We start from the raw sequence: 19,099 nt of genomic DNA, 5'->3' as shown, positions 1-19,099 counted from the left end.
AACTTTCTTAGTAAGTTAGTTAATATATAAGTGAAATTTCTAGTAATATTTTATTTATTTATTAGCCATAAGGCAGTATTTATTAATAAGGTTATCCTATATAAATAATCTCTACTAGATCTTATCTATCTTTAGAGTATTTATATTAATTTTAAGTTCCAAGTTAGCTAGCTATTCTTAATATCTTCTTCCGGGATAGTATTATAATAGCTTTCCTAGTAATATAGGTTTATAATATTAAAGTCCGGCTCCTCCGTTTCGTTATACTAGGGCCTCTTATCTAATATACCTATAGTAGTAGTACTTGGCCCCGGGCTATTTATAGTAGCTTTAGAAAAGGTATTAGCTATAGAAGTAAGTACTAAGTAAGTTCTTCTTATTTAATATTAGTAAACTATAACTAATTATTATCTTATCTAGTTTTAAGTTAGTAAATTAAAACTAACTATTATCTTTTCTTATTTTAAATTAATAGACTACTACTAATTCTTCCTATACTAGGGGAGGGGGCCGGTTCTTTTGCTCTTATTAGTATCGAGGAAATATTATCTGCTCTAGTTAAGGGCCAAACTCCGAGGTTAACCGGGTTATAGAGGATAGTATCTTTCTTCTTTTATATTAGTAGAGAACTAATTACTAGGAGGGGAGCATTGTCTGCTCTAGTCAAGAGCCAGACTCCGAGGTTAACTAGGTTATAGAGGACGTTATACTTCTAGCTAAGCTCTCTAGTTCTTTATAGTTTAAGGAAGTTATTAAATATTAAAAGCGGTATTCTGTCTTCGCTTTCCAAGGACAAATACGGGTCCTTTGCCAGCAGTATTATATTGCCTCTATAGGCCGAGTCAAGTAAGCTTAGTATTATATAATAGCGGGATTAATATAATAGTCAAAGGCTCAAAGTTTAAAGAATCTCATATATTGGAAAATACTAAGCTATAAAACAAAGTAGGAAGGATACCTCGACCTTTAGTATTATTTGGCCCAAGTAATTCCGGCTTAGCTTCGTTTTATGCCTGTTTCTGATATCCTGTCCTTAGCAGATCATGCCCTTACGCCAGCCGTCACACTAAATACAAGTTACTAATTCTTATCCCAAAGAAAATTTAATAAGGAAAGTTATTATAATAATGCAAAAAACCTCCTAAGATACTCTTCTATATTAAGCTATATATTATTAAAGTATTTAGGATATTATATAAGATATTTAATTAAATATATAGGAATTAGTGAAAAGTGAGAATTGCGGGGTAAAAATTAGTAGGAAAATGCCAAAAACGCTACTAAATAAATAATTTTAGCAATATCACATAGTCTTAAAGTAATATATAGCTGCTAGGGGGTCGAGAATATTATAAAGTATTAGTATTTAATAGGAATTATAATTTTATTAAGGCGTTAATTAAATATTAAGTTTTTTTGATTGGGCGGTTGAGTAGTTTGGGCGGTTAGCCAGTGAACCCTTTTAAAGACCCTCGGACGATGGCGCTTTCCAGGGGAGTTCTGAACATTAGATAGAGCTTGTAACGGTATACGATCCCTCTTTGACCTCTTTTTAGCCCTTTCTATAACTGCCGCGACTGTTCTTCTCGATTTACCATAAAATCGGGCGATGTCTGCGTCGGTATCTTCATGCATGTGGCAGATAATAATACCATGGCGAGTTGCATCGTCGAGCTCTTTTCGATCTGTACGCGGTTCTCGTGGCTTGATACCCTTAGTCTTGCGTATCTTATGAACCATTTTGCATGTAATTTGGATAATTTTTGGAAGAGAAACACGTAGATGAAAATGTAGTGTTTTGATGATTTTGATGATTTTGATGATATTGATAAGACGCGACTCGCTTAGCTGGCACTGACTAAATACGCGCCCGAATACAGTACAATTTATCATCTCATCCCCTTAGCAGCCACAGGTCTAAAGTTGCTCCAAAACGTGCCGGTCAGGCATGGCTCATGGCATGTGCCAGCGGCCCAAGGCGACGGGACATCTCAAGACACGCTCCAATCACTGCACGAGAAGTATTGCACTGATACTGTACAAGCTAAGGTAGGTACCACGTATTAAACTTTGGCTGCCAAGGGGATAATCGGAGAGTCGAGACGATGGGGGAGGATTGGAGACCAGGGGCCAAAACTTAAAAGGATGTTCGGGATCTTCTTCGAGTTTCGGGGACGGAATCATGGGCCGAGTTGTCACTGCCACGCCGCCCACGCATCTTCGAGGCGGCTTACTGCATGTCCAAACGGCTGACAGCGACCCCCCCTGTGCATGTTGCTCCAAGACAATTCAATAAGCTTTCGCCACCAACGGGGTCCGACTTGCTGCCCCTGCAGTCGGGACTTTTTTTTTTTAACCCGGGCCAAGACCTTCACGGGCGAACATCCCGCATTCAATCGTGCCAAACGGGTACGGAGTGGGAGGTGATCGTGCCACATAAATACGGAGTAGGAGCTGCATGGCACAATCATCGTATTTCGAGGTGCACTGTACGTACTCCTGGGAGCGGTAGGGCCAAGGTACCTAGTTACCAACCAAAACAACAACGAACCCCTTTGAGAATGACATCCAGAGCCGCCTACCGTTCAAAGACCACTTCATCTCAAAGCATGTCAACCTTGTAAACTCGGGCGATATCACCTACCCACCTACCTGCCTACCTCCCAACCATGGCCCTCGCCGCAAGTTCCATCCGGCTTCTCCGCCTCAGCCCGGCGCTCTGCTCCTCCATGGTTCTCATGTTCGCCCTCGACGAGCATCTGATCTTCGGAACTTGGGTCACGCCCTCCATCCGCACACTGGCAAACTCCACCCTGCCCGCCTGGTGGACCAGGGGCGGCCATCGCTGGCGCTGGGTCCTGATCATATTCTACCCCGTCAACTACATTCTGGGCATTCTCAACCTGCTCGTCCCTGCGGATCAACCTGTCTCGACAACGTGGTACCAATGGGGTCTGTTTTTCAGCATTGCACACATGTTCTTTGTTCCGATGGCTCTGCGCCGGATAGCAGCTATTGAGAACGGCGTTCCGAAGGGGAATGTTGTCAGTTCGATGGAGGCTTGGCTTAGGATGAATTGGGTTCGGGCGTTGACTACGGACTTGCCGGCTTGGCTGTGCTTCATCATCGCCGCGCTGAAGGCACTGTGATGGATGATTATAATGATTAGGAGGAGGAGGAGGAGGAGCGGTGCAGCGAATGGATTGGATGCCGAGTGTGAGCTCATAGCTGGCCGTAATCACGACGAAAGAGACGACAGAGTAGCAGCTGGTCAACAACCCCGCTCAACTCAAGCTAGAATCGCAATAAAAACCTCAAGGAGCAAGTGAAGTTCCGCATGCCCCGTCCTTGGTAGCTAGGTCTTCACTTACGGCCCGATAGGGCTTGCGGGTCTATCGACCACACGGGCTGTCACGTGCTGCGCACAGGCCATACACAGATATATATATAGCTTCTTCCCCGCTCTTAGGGCAGCATCATTCCTTACAAACATACCAATATACACCACATTCTATTCCCACAGCTTGTCCAGGCCGTGACACGGGCAAAGCAGCGCAACGGGATACTCTTGGAAGAAAAAGAAAAAATCATGGTAGCTGATGCAGCGATGACAGGCTAGGAGACGTTGATTTATCACCAAGATGCCTAATGGGAACACTAAGGTAATTACATGAGCGTGGCTGTGATTTACCAGGCCCGCTCACCTAGGCCCGAGCATCACACAGCACATATCCCAGTGCCCCGGTCATAGACCTCATCAAGGACATTGTCTATGCCAGATACAGCGCACCGCCGATCAACCCGAACAGAATGAGGTGCGGGATCGGGCTCTCCCCCAACTTCAAGTCCGAGTAAAACCCAATGCAGCACCCGCCGACAGCAATCTTCAGCCCGAGCGTCCGGTAGCTCGGTATCGCGAGCAAGACCGCGAAGAGTAGATTGAGGCTGATGAAGAAAGCCCTCAGTGTCGAGTCCGAGACGCCCGCCCACCGGAAGAGGACCTTGTTGTGCTGTGGCAGCTTCTCCGCAAGGTTTCTGGAGAAGCCCGGCGTGAACCTGTCGGTCATGTGGGCTTGGATGCAGAGGACGTTGAAGCCGAGCAACACCATGCTCAAGACGTCACTCACGCGCGCCGACATGGTTTCGAGAGGGAAGTGCGAGACGCTCTTGGGAAGGACGGTTAGGACTCTGAACACACTGCCCCAGGGAAACTGGTGTCATTGCCCGATGGAACTTACCGTGGCTGAAGCAGGTAGGCAAGGTACTCTTGTCTCTATGGGCCCGAAGAAATGTTGATTTTTGTCCGAGAGATGACCTCGCTCGGCCGACCTGTTGGTGGGCGATGATATCTGAAAGGGATGGCTACGGGGACTACCTTCCAAGCATATTTTCGGGGACTAGGTATTATAGAATTGAATGGGGGTCGGACGGATGGTCAGCCCAACCGCTTCTGATATTTCTTGTGGCATGATTTCGGTTCTTTCCACCTCCTCCTGAAGCTGACGTGCTTTAGCGACTATTAATAATTCCCGAGTTCGTGTGGCAAAGCATCCTGTTCGGGGGTTCGGCTGCCATAATCGATAGAAAAAGTCCCGAAGTTACTTGATGAGGGCGTGCGTGATCAGGACTCAGCTTCTTCGCCCGATCATCTTCCGTTCCGAGTCCCGTGTTTCCAACTCTATTCCTTCGGAGCCCCGAATCTCTCGGTCAGTTCTCACCCGAGTCCAGCTCCGAGCCCGAACTTGTTACTTAAGCCACATGTTGACTTCGAATGCTCTTGTGTGCTCGTGCTTGTGCTGGAAGCCGAAATGGAAGACAGCCAGGGTATGGAAGTTTCGGTGAGGCGTTTGGGTTCTCGTTACTAGTTGTAAGTTCCAGGTTGGTAGGTAGTTGATTAGAAAGGAGCCAATCGAGCAATTGCCCCGACGATGGTGAAGTATGGAAATAGGCATGTGTCTTAATTGTTGATATCATCATTGCCTTGTCCTTCTCCACGGTCGCGTCTTCTCCATTGGGCTGTGACCATCAAGTTTTAACACCAAGTTTCAGACTATACCACCATCTCTCATTCACCATGACCGCCCATCACACCGCTCCGCCTGGCAAGGGAGAGCCCATCGCCGTCGTTGGCAGCGGCATGCGCTTCCCCGGCTCTTCGAGCAGCCCATCCAAGCTCTGGGGGTTTCTGCTCAAGCCGCGCGATGTGCTCAAGCGCATTCCGGAGACTCGCTTCAATGTCGACAATTACTATCATCCGGAGCCGACCCATCACGCAACCTCACATGTCAAGGAGTCGTATTTCCTCGACGAAGACCACCGCCACTTCGACGCGGGCTTCTTCAACATCAAACCCGTCGAGGTGGCCGCCATCGACCCCCAGCAGCGTCTGCTGATGGAGGTGGTCTACGAGTCGCTTGAGGCGGCGGGAATCCCGCTCGAATCTTTGGCGGGTTCTCGTACCGGAGTCTACGTCGGACTTATGTGTGCCGACTACCTCGACCATCTGAACAGCGACATCGACACTGTGCCAACCTATTCTCCGACGGGAACCGCCCGGAGCATCGTGTCGAACCGCATTTCCTACTTCTTTGACTGGCATGGACCCTGTATGACGATCGATACCGCTTGTTCTTCCAGCCTGGTCGCGGTCCACCAGGCAGTCCAGCTGCTGCGAAGCGGCGACTCGGATGTGGCCGTCGCGGCGGGAACCAACATGATCCTGGGGCCGGGGCAGTACATTGCCGAGAGCTCGCTGCACATGCTGTCGGCGGATAGCCGGTCTCGCATGTGGGATGCCGACGCGGCCGGGTACGCGCGCGGCGAGGGAGTCGCTGCGGTGATCTTGAAGCGTCTCAGCACTGCGCTCGCAGACGGAGACAAGATCGAGTGCATCATTCGAGAGACTGGAGTCAACCAGGATGGTCGGACTAAGGGAATCACTATGCCGAGCGTCACCGCACAAGCCCAGCTCATCGAGGAGACGTACGCAAAGGCCGGACTGGATCTAAGGGACCCCAGTCAGCGCTGCCAGTACTTTGAAGCGCACGGAACCGGAACTCCGGCAGGTGATCCCAAGGAGGCCGAGGCTATCAGCAAAGCCTTCTTCCGGCCCGGCGACGGCGACCGGGTGTCCCCTCACGGCGCCGGCGCCCGCGACCCGCTCTACGTTGGTTCCATCAAAACCGTGATCGGTCATACCGAGGGCACCGCGGGTCTGGCTGGCCTTCTCAAAGCCTCTCTCGCAGTTCAACACGGCGTCATCCCGCCCAACCTGCTCTTCAACAAGCTTCATCCCAACATCGCGCCGTTCTACACCCATCTGGAGATCGCAACGAGCCCCAAGCCATGGCCGGCCCTCGCGGATGGCGTTCCACGCCGTGCCAGTATCAACAGTTTCGGCTTTGGAGGCACGAACTCGCATGTCATTGTCGAAAACTTTGTGCCTCCCACCTCCTCACGGGACAGCAAGCTTGTTCCTGCTCCGCAGTTCGCGCCGTTCAACTTCTCAGCGGCTTCTGGAAGTGCCCTGAGAGGGGTCCTGTCCAACTACTCGGAATACCTTGCATCTCACCCGAATCTCGATCTCGGTGATCTCGCCTACACGCTGTATGCTCGGAGATCTCACCACGCCGTTCGCGCCAGCATCCCGGCGGGGTCGGCGGCCGACCTCCGGGCCAAGATTGACAACCTCCTGGCGGCACAGTCGGAGCGAAACAGTGGCTCCAGCCTCGGCACGCGCGCAAAAGAGCTCTCGCGCCCAATTCGCATCCTGGGCGTGTTCACCGGCCAGGGCGCACAGTGGCCCACCATGGGTCGAGCCTTGATGAAGAGCCCGTATGTCAGAAAGATAGTCGAGGACCTCGATCGGGAGCTCCAGTGTCTGCCCACGCCAGAGCGCCCCGACTGGACGCTTGTGGAACAGCTCACCTGCGATGCTTCCAAGTCTCGCGTCGCCGAAGCCGCGTACGCACAGCCTCTCAGTACCACGATCCAGATCGTCCTGTGTGATCTCCTCCGCAGCGCAGGCGTCAGCTTCCAGGCGATTGTCGGCCACTCATCCGGGGAGCTTGCCGCAGCGTACGCCAAGGGCTACATCACCCGAGTCGAGGCGGTCAAGGTCGCCTACTACCGGGGCTACTATTCGACCCTCTGCACGTCCGACAAGCCTGGAGCCATGATGGCCGCTGGCGCATCTCCAGAGGACGCCAACGCGCTCTGCGACCTGCCCATGTTCAAGGGTCGTCTGTGTGTCGGCGCGTACAACTCGCCCACGGGCGTCACTCTTTCGGGTGACCGCGACGCCATCGAGCAGGCGAGGGAGATCCTCCAAGACGAGGGCAAGTTTACAAGAGTCGTCAAGGTCGACAAGGCATATCACTCGCCGCACATGAAGCCAGTGGCAGCCGCGTTCCTCGACGCACTCCGAGGCTGCAAGATCCAGCCTCGACACGCGACGGGGGACGCTGTGTGGCACTCCAGCACCTACGAGGACACGGAAATGCGCGGCAACATGGAGGGAGATCGCGATCTCTCCGGGCCGTACTGGGTGAACAACCTGCTCCGGCCCGTGCTCTTTTCTCAGGCCGTCCAGGCTGCCGCTGCTGCACACGGCCCATTCGACATGGCCATCGAGATCGGTCCCCATGCGGCACTCAAGGGGCCCGTCCTAGAGACGCTTCGGGGGAGCAGCGACGGGGAGGCAGTGCCCTATGTGGGCCTGTTGCACCGTGGAAAGGACGACGTCGATGCGTTCTGCAATGCTCTTGGCGACCTCTGGTCCCGCTTTTCTCCCGCGACAGTCGACTTCCGCACGGTGGACTCGACGGCATCCGGCGCGCACAGCCACAGCCGGGGCCTCCTCAAAGACCTCCCCACATACCACTGGGACCATGAGAGGCTCTACTGGCACGAGTCTCGCACGTCCAGAGCCAAGGCCATCGCCAACAACCCCCCGCATCCACTGCTCGGCGCGAGGACGACAGATGTCACGGAGGACGAGATGCGCTGGAAGAACCTGCTCAAGCTGAGCGAGATGCCATGGGTCCGCGGCCACCAGCTTCAGGGACAGGTCGTCTATCCGGCGACGGCCTACATTGCCACCGCGGTCGAGGCCGCCAGGCGCCTGGTACCCGACAAGAACATCGCCGTGATCGAGATCCAGGACTTTAGCATCGGGAAACCGCTCGTCTTTGGAGACAACGATGCTGGCATCGAGACTCTCTTTACGCTGCATGGCATAGCCAAGGAGGGCGACAACAGCTATCTCGCCTCCTTCTCCTATCACGCATCCGCCAAGGTCGAGGCGGAACGCCTGTCCACCCATGCGGCCGGGAAACTCCGCGTCACGACAGGCGAAACGCATGCGCGATGGCTGCCGTCCCGAAACGACGATCCTCCCAACCTCTCAGCCGTTCCAGAGGACCTGTTCTACTCCCTTCTGGAGCCCATTGGCTACGGTTATAGCGAACACTTCCGGACGCTCTCTTCGCTTCAGAGGAAGCTCGACTACTCGTCTTCGACGATCGCGGTGCCTCCACAGGATGATGAGCCGGTGCAGATGCTGCTCCACCCGGCCATGCTGGACACGGCACTACAGGGCATCTTCTTGGCCTATTGCTTCCCGGGCGACGGCAGTCTCGAACAGCTGCACGTCCCCACCGGAATCAAGAGCTTCCGCGTCAACGTCGGGCTCTGCGAGCAGAATCTCCAGCCCGAGAGCAGTGTGACGTCCTGCGCGCACCTGACCGAGAACCCTCTGACCTCGAAGCAACTCCAGGGCGACGTCGATATCTACACCCATGACGGAGCCGGCCTGGTCCAGATGGAGGGCGTTCAGGTCGTCGTCTTTGCCGAGACCACGGCGGATGCGGACAAGAAGTTTTTCACCGAGCACCGGTGGGCGCTACTCAACCCGAACTGCGAGGTGGCCATGGGCGGCTACAGGGCCACCACCGATGACTACGAGTTTGCCGAGGCCATGGAGAGGATTGTCATCGATTACATGCAGCGCATCACCGCCCTCTTCCCGAAGAGCGTCCGAGAGACCATGAACCTCGAGTGGCACTTCAAGTGTCTCTTTGAGTCCTACGAGGACGTCATTGCCACCACTGGGACGAGACCGCATTCCCAGAGGAAGTGGCTGTATGATACCCCTGAGGACATCGCGGCCTTGAAAGCCAAGTAAGCCGCCCCGTCCTTCGTCCCACGGCGGTCCTTCCCTTCCATTGCTTGCTTTCTCTCGTCTCTCCATTCTGCGTCACCAGGGATGCTGACTGTCACACAGATTCGCGGACAAGACAGAGCTCCAGCTCGCCCTCGCAGTGGGTGACAATATTCCGGCTGTCCTCAGGGGCGAGACGACAATTCTCGAGCACATGACCAAGGGTGGTCTGCTGAATCGCTTCTACGAGGTCGGCCTGGGCTTGCGAGAGTTCAGCACCTTCCTCGCCCGGACCGTGAAGCAGCTCGTGCATCGGCACCCTCGCATGAAGATCCTCGAGATCGGCGCGGGCACCGGCGGAGCGACCAAGCTCATCATGAGCGAGATTTGCCGTTCGTTCGACTCGTACACCTTCACCGACATCTCGACGAGCTTCTTCGAGACCGCCCAGGAAGTCTTCCACGCCCTCGGCGACAAGATGATCTTCAAGCCGCTGGACTGCGAGAAGGACGTCCTGGCACAGGGATACGAAGAACACTCGTACGACCTGGTGGTCGCCTCGCTGGTCCTCCACGCGACTACTAATCTCCGCCGGACCCTGACTAATGCGCGCCGGCTCTTGAAGCCGGGGGGCTACCTGGTCATGCAGGAAGTCACCAACAACCACTTGACCCGAACTGGGTTTCTGATGTCTGCAACCCCAGGCTGGTGGCTCGGAAAGGACGACGGGAGGAAGCTGTCGCCGTGCGTGTCGGAGCTCGAGTGGCACAAGCTGCTCCTCGAGTGCGGCTTCTCGGGCGTCGACACGGCCACCCCCCAGCTCGACCCCTTGCCCTTCACTCTGAGCATCATGGCCACGCAAGCCGTCGACGACCGCTTCATGTCGCTCCGCGAGCCACTCTCGGCGCCCGCCATCCAGGCAGCCGGCGAGGAATTGGACTTGGTGCTCATCGGCGGCCAGAAACTGGGAACGAGCCAGCTCATCAGCCAAATCGTTCGGCTGATCCAGCCGTTCGGGGTGAAGCATAGCGTTTTCACGACGCTCGGAGACATGGTTGCTGCCAAGACCTCGCCTAGCAGCGCGATCCTGTGCCTGACGGAGCTGGACGAGCCCGTCTTCCGTGACCTCTCGGAACAGACGCTCAAGGGGATGCAGCGGCTGTTCGAGACGCACGGAACCCTCCTCTGGATCACGCAGGGATGCAGGCTCGAGGAGCCGTACATGAACATGTCGGTCGGCCTCATTCGGACGGTACTGCTGGAGAACCCCGACCTGGTCACGCAAGTCCTCGACCTGGACAGCGGCGCCAAGCCCGATGCGCGACAGCTTCTGGAATCGCTCCTCCGTCTGCGCTACGGCGCTATGTGGGAGAAGGACGGCAGCATCGACAAGATATTGTGGACACAGGAGCAGGAGCTCGCCATCGAGAACGGGGAGCTCATGGTTTCTCGCGTTTATCACGACAGTGCCTCCAACGACCGGTACAACGCGTCCAGGCGAACTATATACGAGACCATAGACCCGCAGACTACCCCGCTCAACCTCTCGCTCGGTTTCTCCAAGCCGGCTCTCGTTCATAATGCCTCACTCCGAGCCAGAATGTCCAACTCGCAAGCTGCGGCCGAATATTTGGACGTTGTGATCAAGGTCAGCCACTCGCTCTTGACGCCCGTGCTCGCAATGCCTCTCCAGCCGTCCTACCTAGTCCTGGGTACCAGCGTGGCAACGACAAAGTCCGTGGTAGCCATTGCGTCTAACAACGGCTCGTACGCATTGGTCGATCTGGAGAACGTGGCCGAGGTCCAAGTGCCTGCGGGCAGCGAGTCCAAATTCCTAGCCCAGCTGGACAATCTGCTGCGTGTCGAGAACATGCTGTCCGTCTGCCGGAGGGACTCGACGGTGCTCTTCCATGAGCCCTCCCGCGAGATGGCATCCAGCATTGTCGAGGCTGCGTCCCTCCTGAACGTGACCGTCTTCTTCAGCACCTCGTCTGCACCAGCCACGGATGGCCCGTGGATCGCAATGAGCCCCTACGCTCATAAAAGAGAGATCCGGTCTTTGCTGCCTCCCGGCGTCACTGTGTTTATCAACGCCTCCGAGGATGCCCACGACAGGCGGCTGGGAGCAATGATAGCCTCCTCCCTGCCCGACTCGTGCCTTCGGACGACACCTGCGGGGATACAGGAGCTACAGCACGCTCGAAATCTCATCGTCGCCACTCCACGCACGAGGCTCAACAGCGCGGTGCAGTGGGCATTGAAAAACATCGCCCTTTCCGGGGACTCGGGTTCCTTGCCGTCCATCAAGTTGGACAAGCTGGTCGGTGGATCTGAAGTCGACGCGGTCGCACCGGCCATCTTGGACTGGAGCAGCGGCTCTCCGGCAACAGTTCCCGTACAGGTTTCCACCGTCGACGGCCTCGTCGGCTTCCAGAGCGACAAGACATACATCATGTTTGGGCTGACGAGCGACTTGGCGCAGTCCACCTGCATCTGGATGGCGTCTCACGGAGCGCGATACATCGTGCTCACAAGCCGCAACCCAAAGGTGGATGCCAGGTGGTTGGACCTCATGACAGAGGCTGGGGTGAGGGTGGAAGTCTTTACAAAGTGAGTTTCCCGGACCAAAGAAAAACAAGAGTATATCTACAGTAAACTGACAAGATGTGAATAAAAAAGTGATATCACCGATAAGGGAGCTCTTTGTTCGCTCGTAGACCACATACGCCAGACCTTCCCGCCCATTGCGGGCGTCGCTCACGGCGCCATGGTTCTCGACGACGTCGCGTTTGCCGAGATGCCGCTCGAGAAGATGACCAAGGTCTTGGGGCCCAAGGTCGACGGAGCCATCTACCTGGACGAGATCTTCCGTGCAGACGCGCTGGATTTCTTTGTCTTTTTCTCCTCGGCCGTGACCATCGCCGGAAACCGTGGACAGGCCGCCTACAGCGCCGCCAACTCGTTCATGACGGCGCTGGCCAACAAGCGGCGCAGCCAAGGACTAGCCGCGTCGGTTCTCCACATCGGCGCCGTCATGGGCGTGGGATACATCAACCGTGGAAAGTTCATAGGAGCCGTACACGAGGCCTCCCGCAAGGTCGGCTTCCTACTACTCTCCGAGAGAGAGTTCCACCTCTGCTTTGGCGAGGCCGTCCTGGCGTCCCACCCGCTGTCTGGGCGGAATCCCGAGATCATGACGGCATTGAGGACGTCGGGAATGGACGAGATCACGACCCGCTGGCCCAAGTTCCCCCGGTTCTCACACTGCCTGCAGGGCGATTACGGAGGCGACAAGAAGGCGACCAAGAGAGCGGCTGAAGAGTCTCTCAAAAGCCGACTGGCCGAGGCCGCCACGGAGGAAGAGCTTCACGATATTGTGCAAGGTGAGCGTATCTGCCCTGGCGGGCACTCTAGAACATAACTGACCTTGTATAGACGCCCTCATCCGTAAGCTCCGTGTCATGCTTCAGATTCCAGCCGACAAGGAGGCGTCCCAGGTTCTGGCATCGAGAATCGACGATCTCGGTGTCGACTCCTTGGTCGCTGTGGAGATCCGCTCCTGGTTCCTGAAGGAGCTCGAGACCGAAATCCCCGTGTTCAAGATCTTGTCTGGTGGCCTGGTCGGAGAGCTGCTCGAGCACGCCGTGACGAACATGCCTGCTCGCCAGACGCCCGGTCAAAACGGCCCCTCGCCGAGTCCCGAAGCAGCGAAGTCTGATCCGACTCCGCAGGTGATCCCGGATACTGCTCCTTCGTCGGAAACCCCACAGACCAGCGAGAACTCGTCCCGCCCAAGTGACTCGGGCGACGACCAGGACAAGCGGGAGGTCTCGTCTGCCACCTCTGCCTCCGTGGCAGACTCCAAAGAGGTCTCCACACCGTACTTCGACAAGGTTCTGCCGATATCCCCTGGCCAATCCCGGTTCTGGTTCCAGAAGCACCTGATGGACGACCAGACGATGGCAAACAGCACCATATGTCTCATGATCAACGGCTCTGTCAGGCTCGGCAGTCTCGAGAGCGCAGTCCAGAAGGTGGCGGCGCGCCATGAGTCTTTCCGGACCTCGTTCTTCGTGGACGAGAACCAGAGGGCCGTGCAGGCCATCTCGGGAACGTCGTATCTGCGCCTAGAAACGGCGCCCCTCGCCGACGAATCACGCGTGGCACACGAATTCGAAAGCCTCAAGAACCACGTCTATGGTATCGAACACGGCGAATGCATGCGCATCGTCCTCCTCGTCCTGACGCCGACCAAGAGCTATCTCCTTGTCGGGGCCCATCACATCATCATGGATGGCATCAGCTTGGAGGTCCTCCTGGACGACCTGCAGAAAGCCTACAACGGTCAAGACCTTGTCACCAAACCGGCATACCAGTACTCGGCCTACTCTGAGAAGCTGCGCGAGGACTTGGCATCGGGCGCTATGCAGGGGGAGATTGAGTACTGGAAGACGGAATTCGCGGAGCCGCCTTCGCCACTCCCTCTGCTCCCATTCTCGGCGGCGACGAAGCGCACCCCTCTCGCAGCGTACGCGCACAACTCGGTGAGCCGTGCCATCGGCTCCCAGCTCGCGAGGCAGATCCAGGACGCGTGTGGCAAGCAGAAGGCCAACGTGTTCCACTTCCACCTGGGCGTGCTGCAAGTACTCCTGTTCAAGATCTTCGGCGACAGTGACGTCTGCATCGGCATGGCCGACGCCAACCGCTGGGACGACCGAGTCGCCAGGAGCATCGGCATGTATCTGAACCTGCTGCCGCTCAGGTTCCGTCTGGACAGCCAGCAGTCGTTCGAGAAGGTGCTTGAGGACACACGCAAGAAAGCCTATCTTGCAATGTCCAACTCGAGACTGCCATTCGATATGCTGCTCGACAACGTGAGCTGCGAGAGGTCGACGGCCATTAGTCCCCTTTTCCAGGCATTCATCAACTACCGCCAGGGCGTCAGCGAGAAGCGACGGTTCGACAATGCCGACTTGGAAGTCAAGGAGATGGAGCTTCCGAAATCCGGCTATGACATATCCCTGGACATCATCGAGAACCCGGGAGGCGAAACTCGCGTCACCTTCATGGTTCAGCGGAGCCTGTACTCTGACAGCGATGCATCTCGGTTGCTGGACATGTACTTCGCCCTACTGGGCGACTTGTCTCGGTCTTGCAAGCAGCAGCTCCAGCAGGTGTCATTGTTCTCAAGCCAGGATGTCAGCAATGCAATCCAGCTTGGGAAGGGTAAGGCCCCCTATATCTTCCAAGACACCTATCTGCGTCTATGACCTTAGCCCAGACCCTGATGAAGTACTCACCTTACTCACAATGTTGCAGGCCCCAGCATGCTTTCCAAGTGGCCCGAGACTCTGGTGCCCCGCGTCGACGAGATGATTGCCAAGCACCCGAACGAGGTCTCGCTCAGAGACTGCAACGGCAAATCGTGGACATACCAACAGCTCGATAACCAGGTCGAAAGGATCTCGTCCGCCCTTCTCAGGGCAAACACGAAGCCAGGATCGGTCGTGGCGGTCTTCCAGGAGCCGTCTCCCCACTTTGTGTTTTCCCTGCTTGCCATCCTGCGGGTCGGCGCCGTCGTCGCGCCCCTGGACTGCAACATCCCACCAGCGAGGCTCCGCGTCATGATCCAAGAGTCCAAGTGCTTTGCGCTGCTCGCCAACACCACGACGGCTGCTAAGACCGGAGATCTAGGGCTCTCACCATCTGTCACCGTTCTGGATGTTCTCCGTCTCCAGGACGGAACACCAGTCCGCCGTCCAGTTCCCGCCCGAGCAAGCGACCCTGCGGCGGTCCTCTTCACCAGTGGCACCTCGGGGATCCCGAAGGGCGTGGTCTTATCCCACGGTAGTTTGCGCAACCACGTAGAGGCGCTGGTGCACACGCATGGATTTGGACGCGAGACGGTCTTGCAGCAGAGCTCCGTGGGCTTTGACATGTCTCTGAACCAGACCTTCATGGCCCTGGCTAACGGGGGAACGCTCGTCATTGTTCCCGAGGCCTTCCGCAAAGACCCCGTTGCGGTGGCCAAGATCGTGCTGGAAGAGAATATCACGTACACCAGCGCAACCCCGTCCGAATATCTGGCCTGGCTCCGGCATGGCGCCACCAGCCTCTCCCAGAGCACGCACTGGACATTTGCCACGGCCGGTGGTGAGAAGTTCCCACCAGAGCTGCTGCAGGGCTTCCGTCAGCTCGGCGGCCGCTTCGGACGCGAGTTCCACTTCTTCAACGCCTACGGCCCGACCGAGTGCTCCATGTCTTCGAGCGAGCTGGATCTCAGCCGAGGAGACCACGATGGCCCGCATATTCCAGCCGGTAGGACCCTGCCGAACTACGGTGTCTATATCATGGACCAGAACCTCAGCGTCCTGCCCGTCGGGTGGTCCGGGGAAGTCTGCATTGCCGGCGCAGGTGTGGCTATAGACTATATCAACAATGCCGAGGAGTCGCGAAAGAAGTTCTTGACGGACCCTCTGCCGTCGTCAGTGGCTATTCAACACGGGTGGACCAGGATGTACCGAACTGGTGATAAGGGCGTCCTCCGGCCGGATGGGACCTTGGAGATCATTGGTCGCATGGAGGGGGACACGCAGATCAAGCTCAGAGGTCTGCGCATCGAACTGCAGGATATCGAGCAGTCCATCCTGGACGCAGCCAAGGGACGGGTCAAGATGGTGGTGGTCACGCCTCGTGGGGAACCAGCCCTCCTCATTGCGCATGCGGCGATGTCGCTCTCAGACGCCTCGGCGGAGAACGAGGTCGAGTTCCTCCGCAAGCTCGCCGCCTCGCTGCCCCTGCCGCAGTACATGCGCCCCGCGGCCATCATTCCCGTCCCCTCAATGCCGCTAACTGCATCAGGCAAAATCGACAGGAGGGCCCTCCAGAGACTTGCCGTTCCCAGCATATCGCGGGAACCCGAATCGACAGGAGAGCTGACAGAGACGGAATCGAAACTGGCTCAGGTCTGGCGAGACACGCTGCCACGACAGGTGCAGGAGGTGCATCGCATCGACGCCGCCTCGGACTTTTTCCATGTCGGGGGCAACTCGTTGCTGCTTATCGAGCTGCGACAGCTCATCAATCAGAGATTCCAAGCCAGCCTCCCCCTGATAAAGCTGTTTGAGAACAGCACACTGGGCGCCATGGCAGCGATGATCCAGGATCTCTCGTCAGGTGCCGACACCGCGATCGACTGGGAGGCCGAAACGGCGATCCCCAACGACCTTCTCGAAACCCGCACACAACAAATGCCGGCAGTGGCAGTGCAAAACCACACGTCTCCCAAAACCGTGGTGATCAGCGGCGCGACAGGCCTCCTGGGCAGCTCCCTGCTCCGACTCCTAGTCAAATCCCCCGATGTCGGCAAGATACACTGCATCGCCATCCGCGACACCAGCAAGCTGGCCGAGTTTACGACCTCCCCCAAGGTCGTGCTGCACAAGGGCGATCTTTCCCTTCCGCGCTGCGGACTATCGGAAGACGAGATGGAGTCGATCTCGGGCTCGGCAGACGCCATCATCCACAACGGCGCCGACGTCTCCTTCCTCAAGACGTACCGCTCCCTCAAGGCCCCCAACCTCTCCTCCACCAAGGAGCTCATGCGGCTCGCGTCCGCCCGCCGCATCCCGTTCCACTTCGTGTCGACCGCCACGGCGGGTAAGTTCAACAAGTCCGAGACTCTGACCCCCGAGTCGCTCGTGCGCTTCCCGCCCGACCAGGCCGGCGGCGCCGGGCTCGCCGACGGCTACGCGGCGTCCAAGTGGGCCAGCGAGGTGTTCCTGGAGAAGGCGAGCCGGCAGCTCGGCCTGCCCGTCTTCATCCACCGGCCGTCTGCCATCATGGGCGCCGAGGCAGGCGACGACGTCCTGTCCAACGTCCTGGAGTACGGGTCCCTCATCAAAGCGCTCCCGGACTCGAGCCGCTGGACCGGCTACGTGGATCTCGTGTCTCTCGAGAATGCCGCCGGCGGCATCGGCCGCTCGGTCCTGCAGGCGGCGCCGGGAGTCGCCGACGTCGACGCCCGCGTCGAGTACCTGCACCATGCGGGCGACCAGGTCATCCCGGTGCAGAGCATCCGGGACCTGCTGCACGGCGAGGGGGGTGCTGACCTGGAGTCGCTGCCCATGGGCGAGTGGGTGGACGGTGCTGTGCGGAGTGGCATGAATCCGCTGGTAGGCGAGTTTCTACGCAACGGGGACGAGAGTGGTGGCCTGCTGATCGGACAGAAGCTGTTGTTGCGCAAGGGGGACTAGGTACCGAGGTACCTAGAGGGAGGCATTGGTTTGGAGAGCCGAAGCAAAAAAGATTTTTGTATATTCGATGGCGCAGGGTTGGTAGATAGATAGACTTAGTTTTGTTAACTTGGCGTTTTGGTACCTGCGGGGATCCTTCGTCACTTATTTTCACGCGTATGCGAAAGTAGCTATCTTGTGATCAAGTACGGATACTGGGAGGTGTTGAGGTCGGTTCCATTGTTGACGTAAGGTCCGTGCACGCACGTGTACACGTGACAGCGCTCTGCCTGCCTGCTGGAACGGAGGCCTACTATGTGCATTATTTGGTAGTGTAATAGTCGGTTCTTCCTTTTATTACGCAATTGCTTATAATCGGGGCATCCAAGTATTCTATATAAGCAAGTATTCCAGTGAGATTTAATTATAAAAATATAGCTTATTTATTAATAGTTTTACTTAAAAAATTTAATATAACTTATTATTATATAAATAAAACTTATTATAATATTATTTATATACTTTTCGAATTATTAATACTTTAAAATTAGATAATAAGACTTTTTAAGATTTTTAAAAATAGAATTTAATTAGTAATATATATTTTTAGCTTAATATAATAGCGAGATTAATATAATAATTAAAGGCTTAAAGTTTAAAAAATCTTATATATTAAAAATATTAAGCTAGAAAATAAAAGAAAGAAAATTATTTACATCTTTAGCTTAGTCTTATATTTTAGTTCTATTTTCTAATATTTAGTCTAATAAATTATATAGTAATATTATTTATTATATTACTTCTTATAAGAAAAATCTAAATACTTTTATTTAGAAAATAAAATAATTACTAGAAAAAAGAAAAAACTATAATTTAATATTTTATTTTATTTAAATTTATAATTACTTATATTTTAAATATAGTTTTGATTTTACTAAAATAATTTAATTTTTTATATATTTTAGTTAATTTTCTTTACTTATTAGTTAAATTATACTAATACTAATATTAATAATAATATCTAAAAATTTCATATATATTATAATTAATATTAGAGCTATTATAATTAGTAATTTATAATAAGAAATAATAAATCTAGATTAATTATTAGGGCAAGCTTTAATAAATTAGTTTTAATACTTTTTTTCTTATTTAAAGTATTAGCTTTAGACTTAGATTTACTAGATTTTTAAAATAATTTATTATTTTTAAGCTATTTAATTTACTTATTAATCTTTTTAAACTTATTAATAATATTTTTTAATTACTTAAAAAGTTTAATATTTTATATTACTTTATTAGCTAATTAGGCTATTTTCTTATTAAATTTTATAGTTTTAAGCTTTATAATTCTCTTTTTATAAAACTTTTTAAGTAGCTTTTTAATTTTTTTAATAGTCTTATTAATTAGTTTATTAATATTAGTAAGATATTTACTTTTTTTAATCTTTAAAATCTTTTATTAAGGTTTAATTTTAAATTAATACTTTTTATAATAATTACTTATTAATATAATATATGAAACTATTATAATTAGTATCTTATTATTAATCTTATTCTTTTTTTAACTAGTATTTTTTACATTATTATTATTATTTTTTTTTTATTATTAGTTTTTTTATTTCTTTATTATTTTTATTATTTTTATTAGATTTCTTATTAATATTAGGCTTCTTTTATTTAAGATTTTTTTTTAAGTATTATA

The 19,099-nt window shown here is 53.5% G+C and overlaps 2 protein-coding genes across 2 annotated transcripts; both read left to right on the top strand.

Moving 5' to 3' along the window:
- Positions 1-2,669: 2,669 nt before the first annotated feature.
- Positions 2,670-3,149, top strand: K444DRAFT_641010 (uncharacterized protein; the record flags this gene model as incomplete). Its single annotated transcript, XM_024884553.1, has 1 exon — positions 2,670-3,149. The coding sequence occupies one exon, from the start codon at positions 2,670-2,672 to the stop codon at positions 3,147-3,149; it is 480 nt and encodes a 159-aa protein (XP_024741118.1).
- Positions 3,150-5,074: 1,925 nt separating this feature from the next.
- K444DRAFT_650866 (polyketide synthetase) lies at positions 5,075-17,812 on the top strand (the record flags this gene model as incomplete). The annotated part of the gene is made up of 6 exons (XM_024885668.1): positions 5,075-9,094; positions 9,131-9,180; positions 9,284-11,770; positions 11,840-12,543; positions 12,596-14,386; positions 14,480-17,812. 6 exons carry the CDS (start codon positions 5,075-5,077, stop codon positions 17,413-17,415), a joined length of 11,988 nt encoding a protein of 3,995 aa, XP_024741117.1. The 3' UTR covers positions 17,416-17,812.
- Between the last annotated feature and the right edge of the window lie 1,287 nt (positions 17,813-19,099).

Source organism: Hyaloscypha bicolor (assembly GCF_002865645.1).
Source record: "Hyaloscypha bicolor E unplaced genomic scaffold K444scaffold_39, whole genome shotgun sequence".
NCBI classification, from domain to species: domain Eukaryota; kingdom Fungi; phylum Ascomycota; class Leotiomycetes; order Helotiales; family Hyaloscyphaceae; genus Hyaloscypha; species Hyaloscypha bicolor.
The sequence above is the reverse complement of the archived record's forward strand: the minus strand, read 5'-3'. Positions and strand labels throughout refer to the sequence as shown.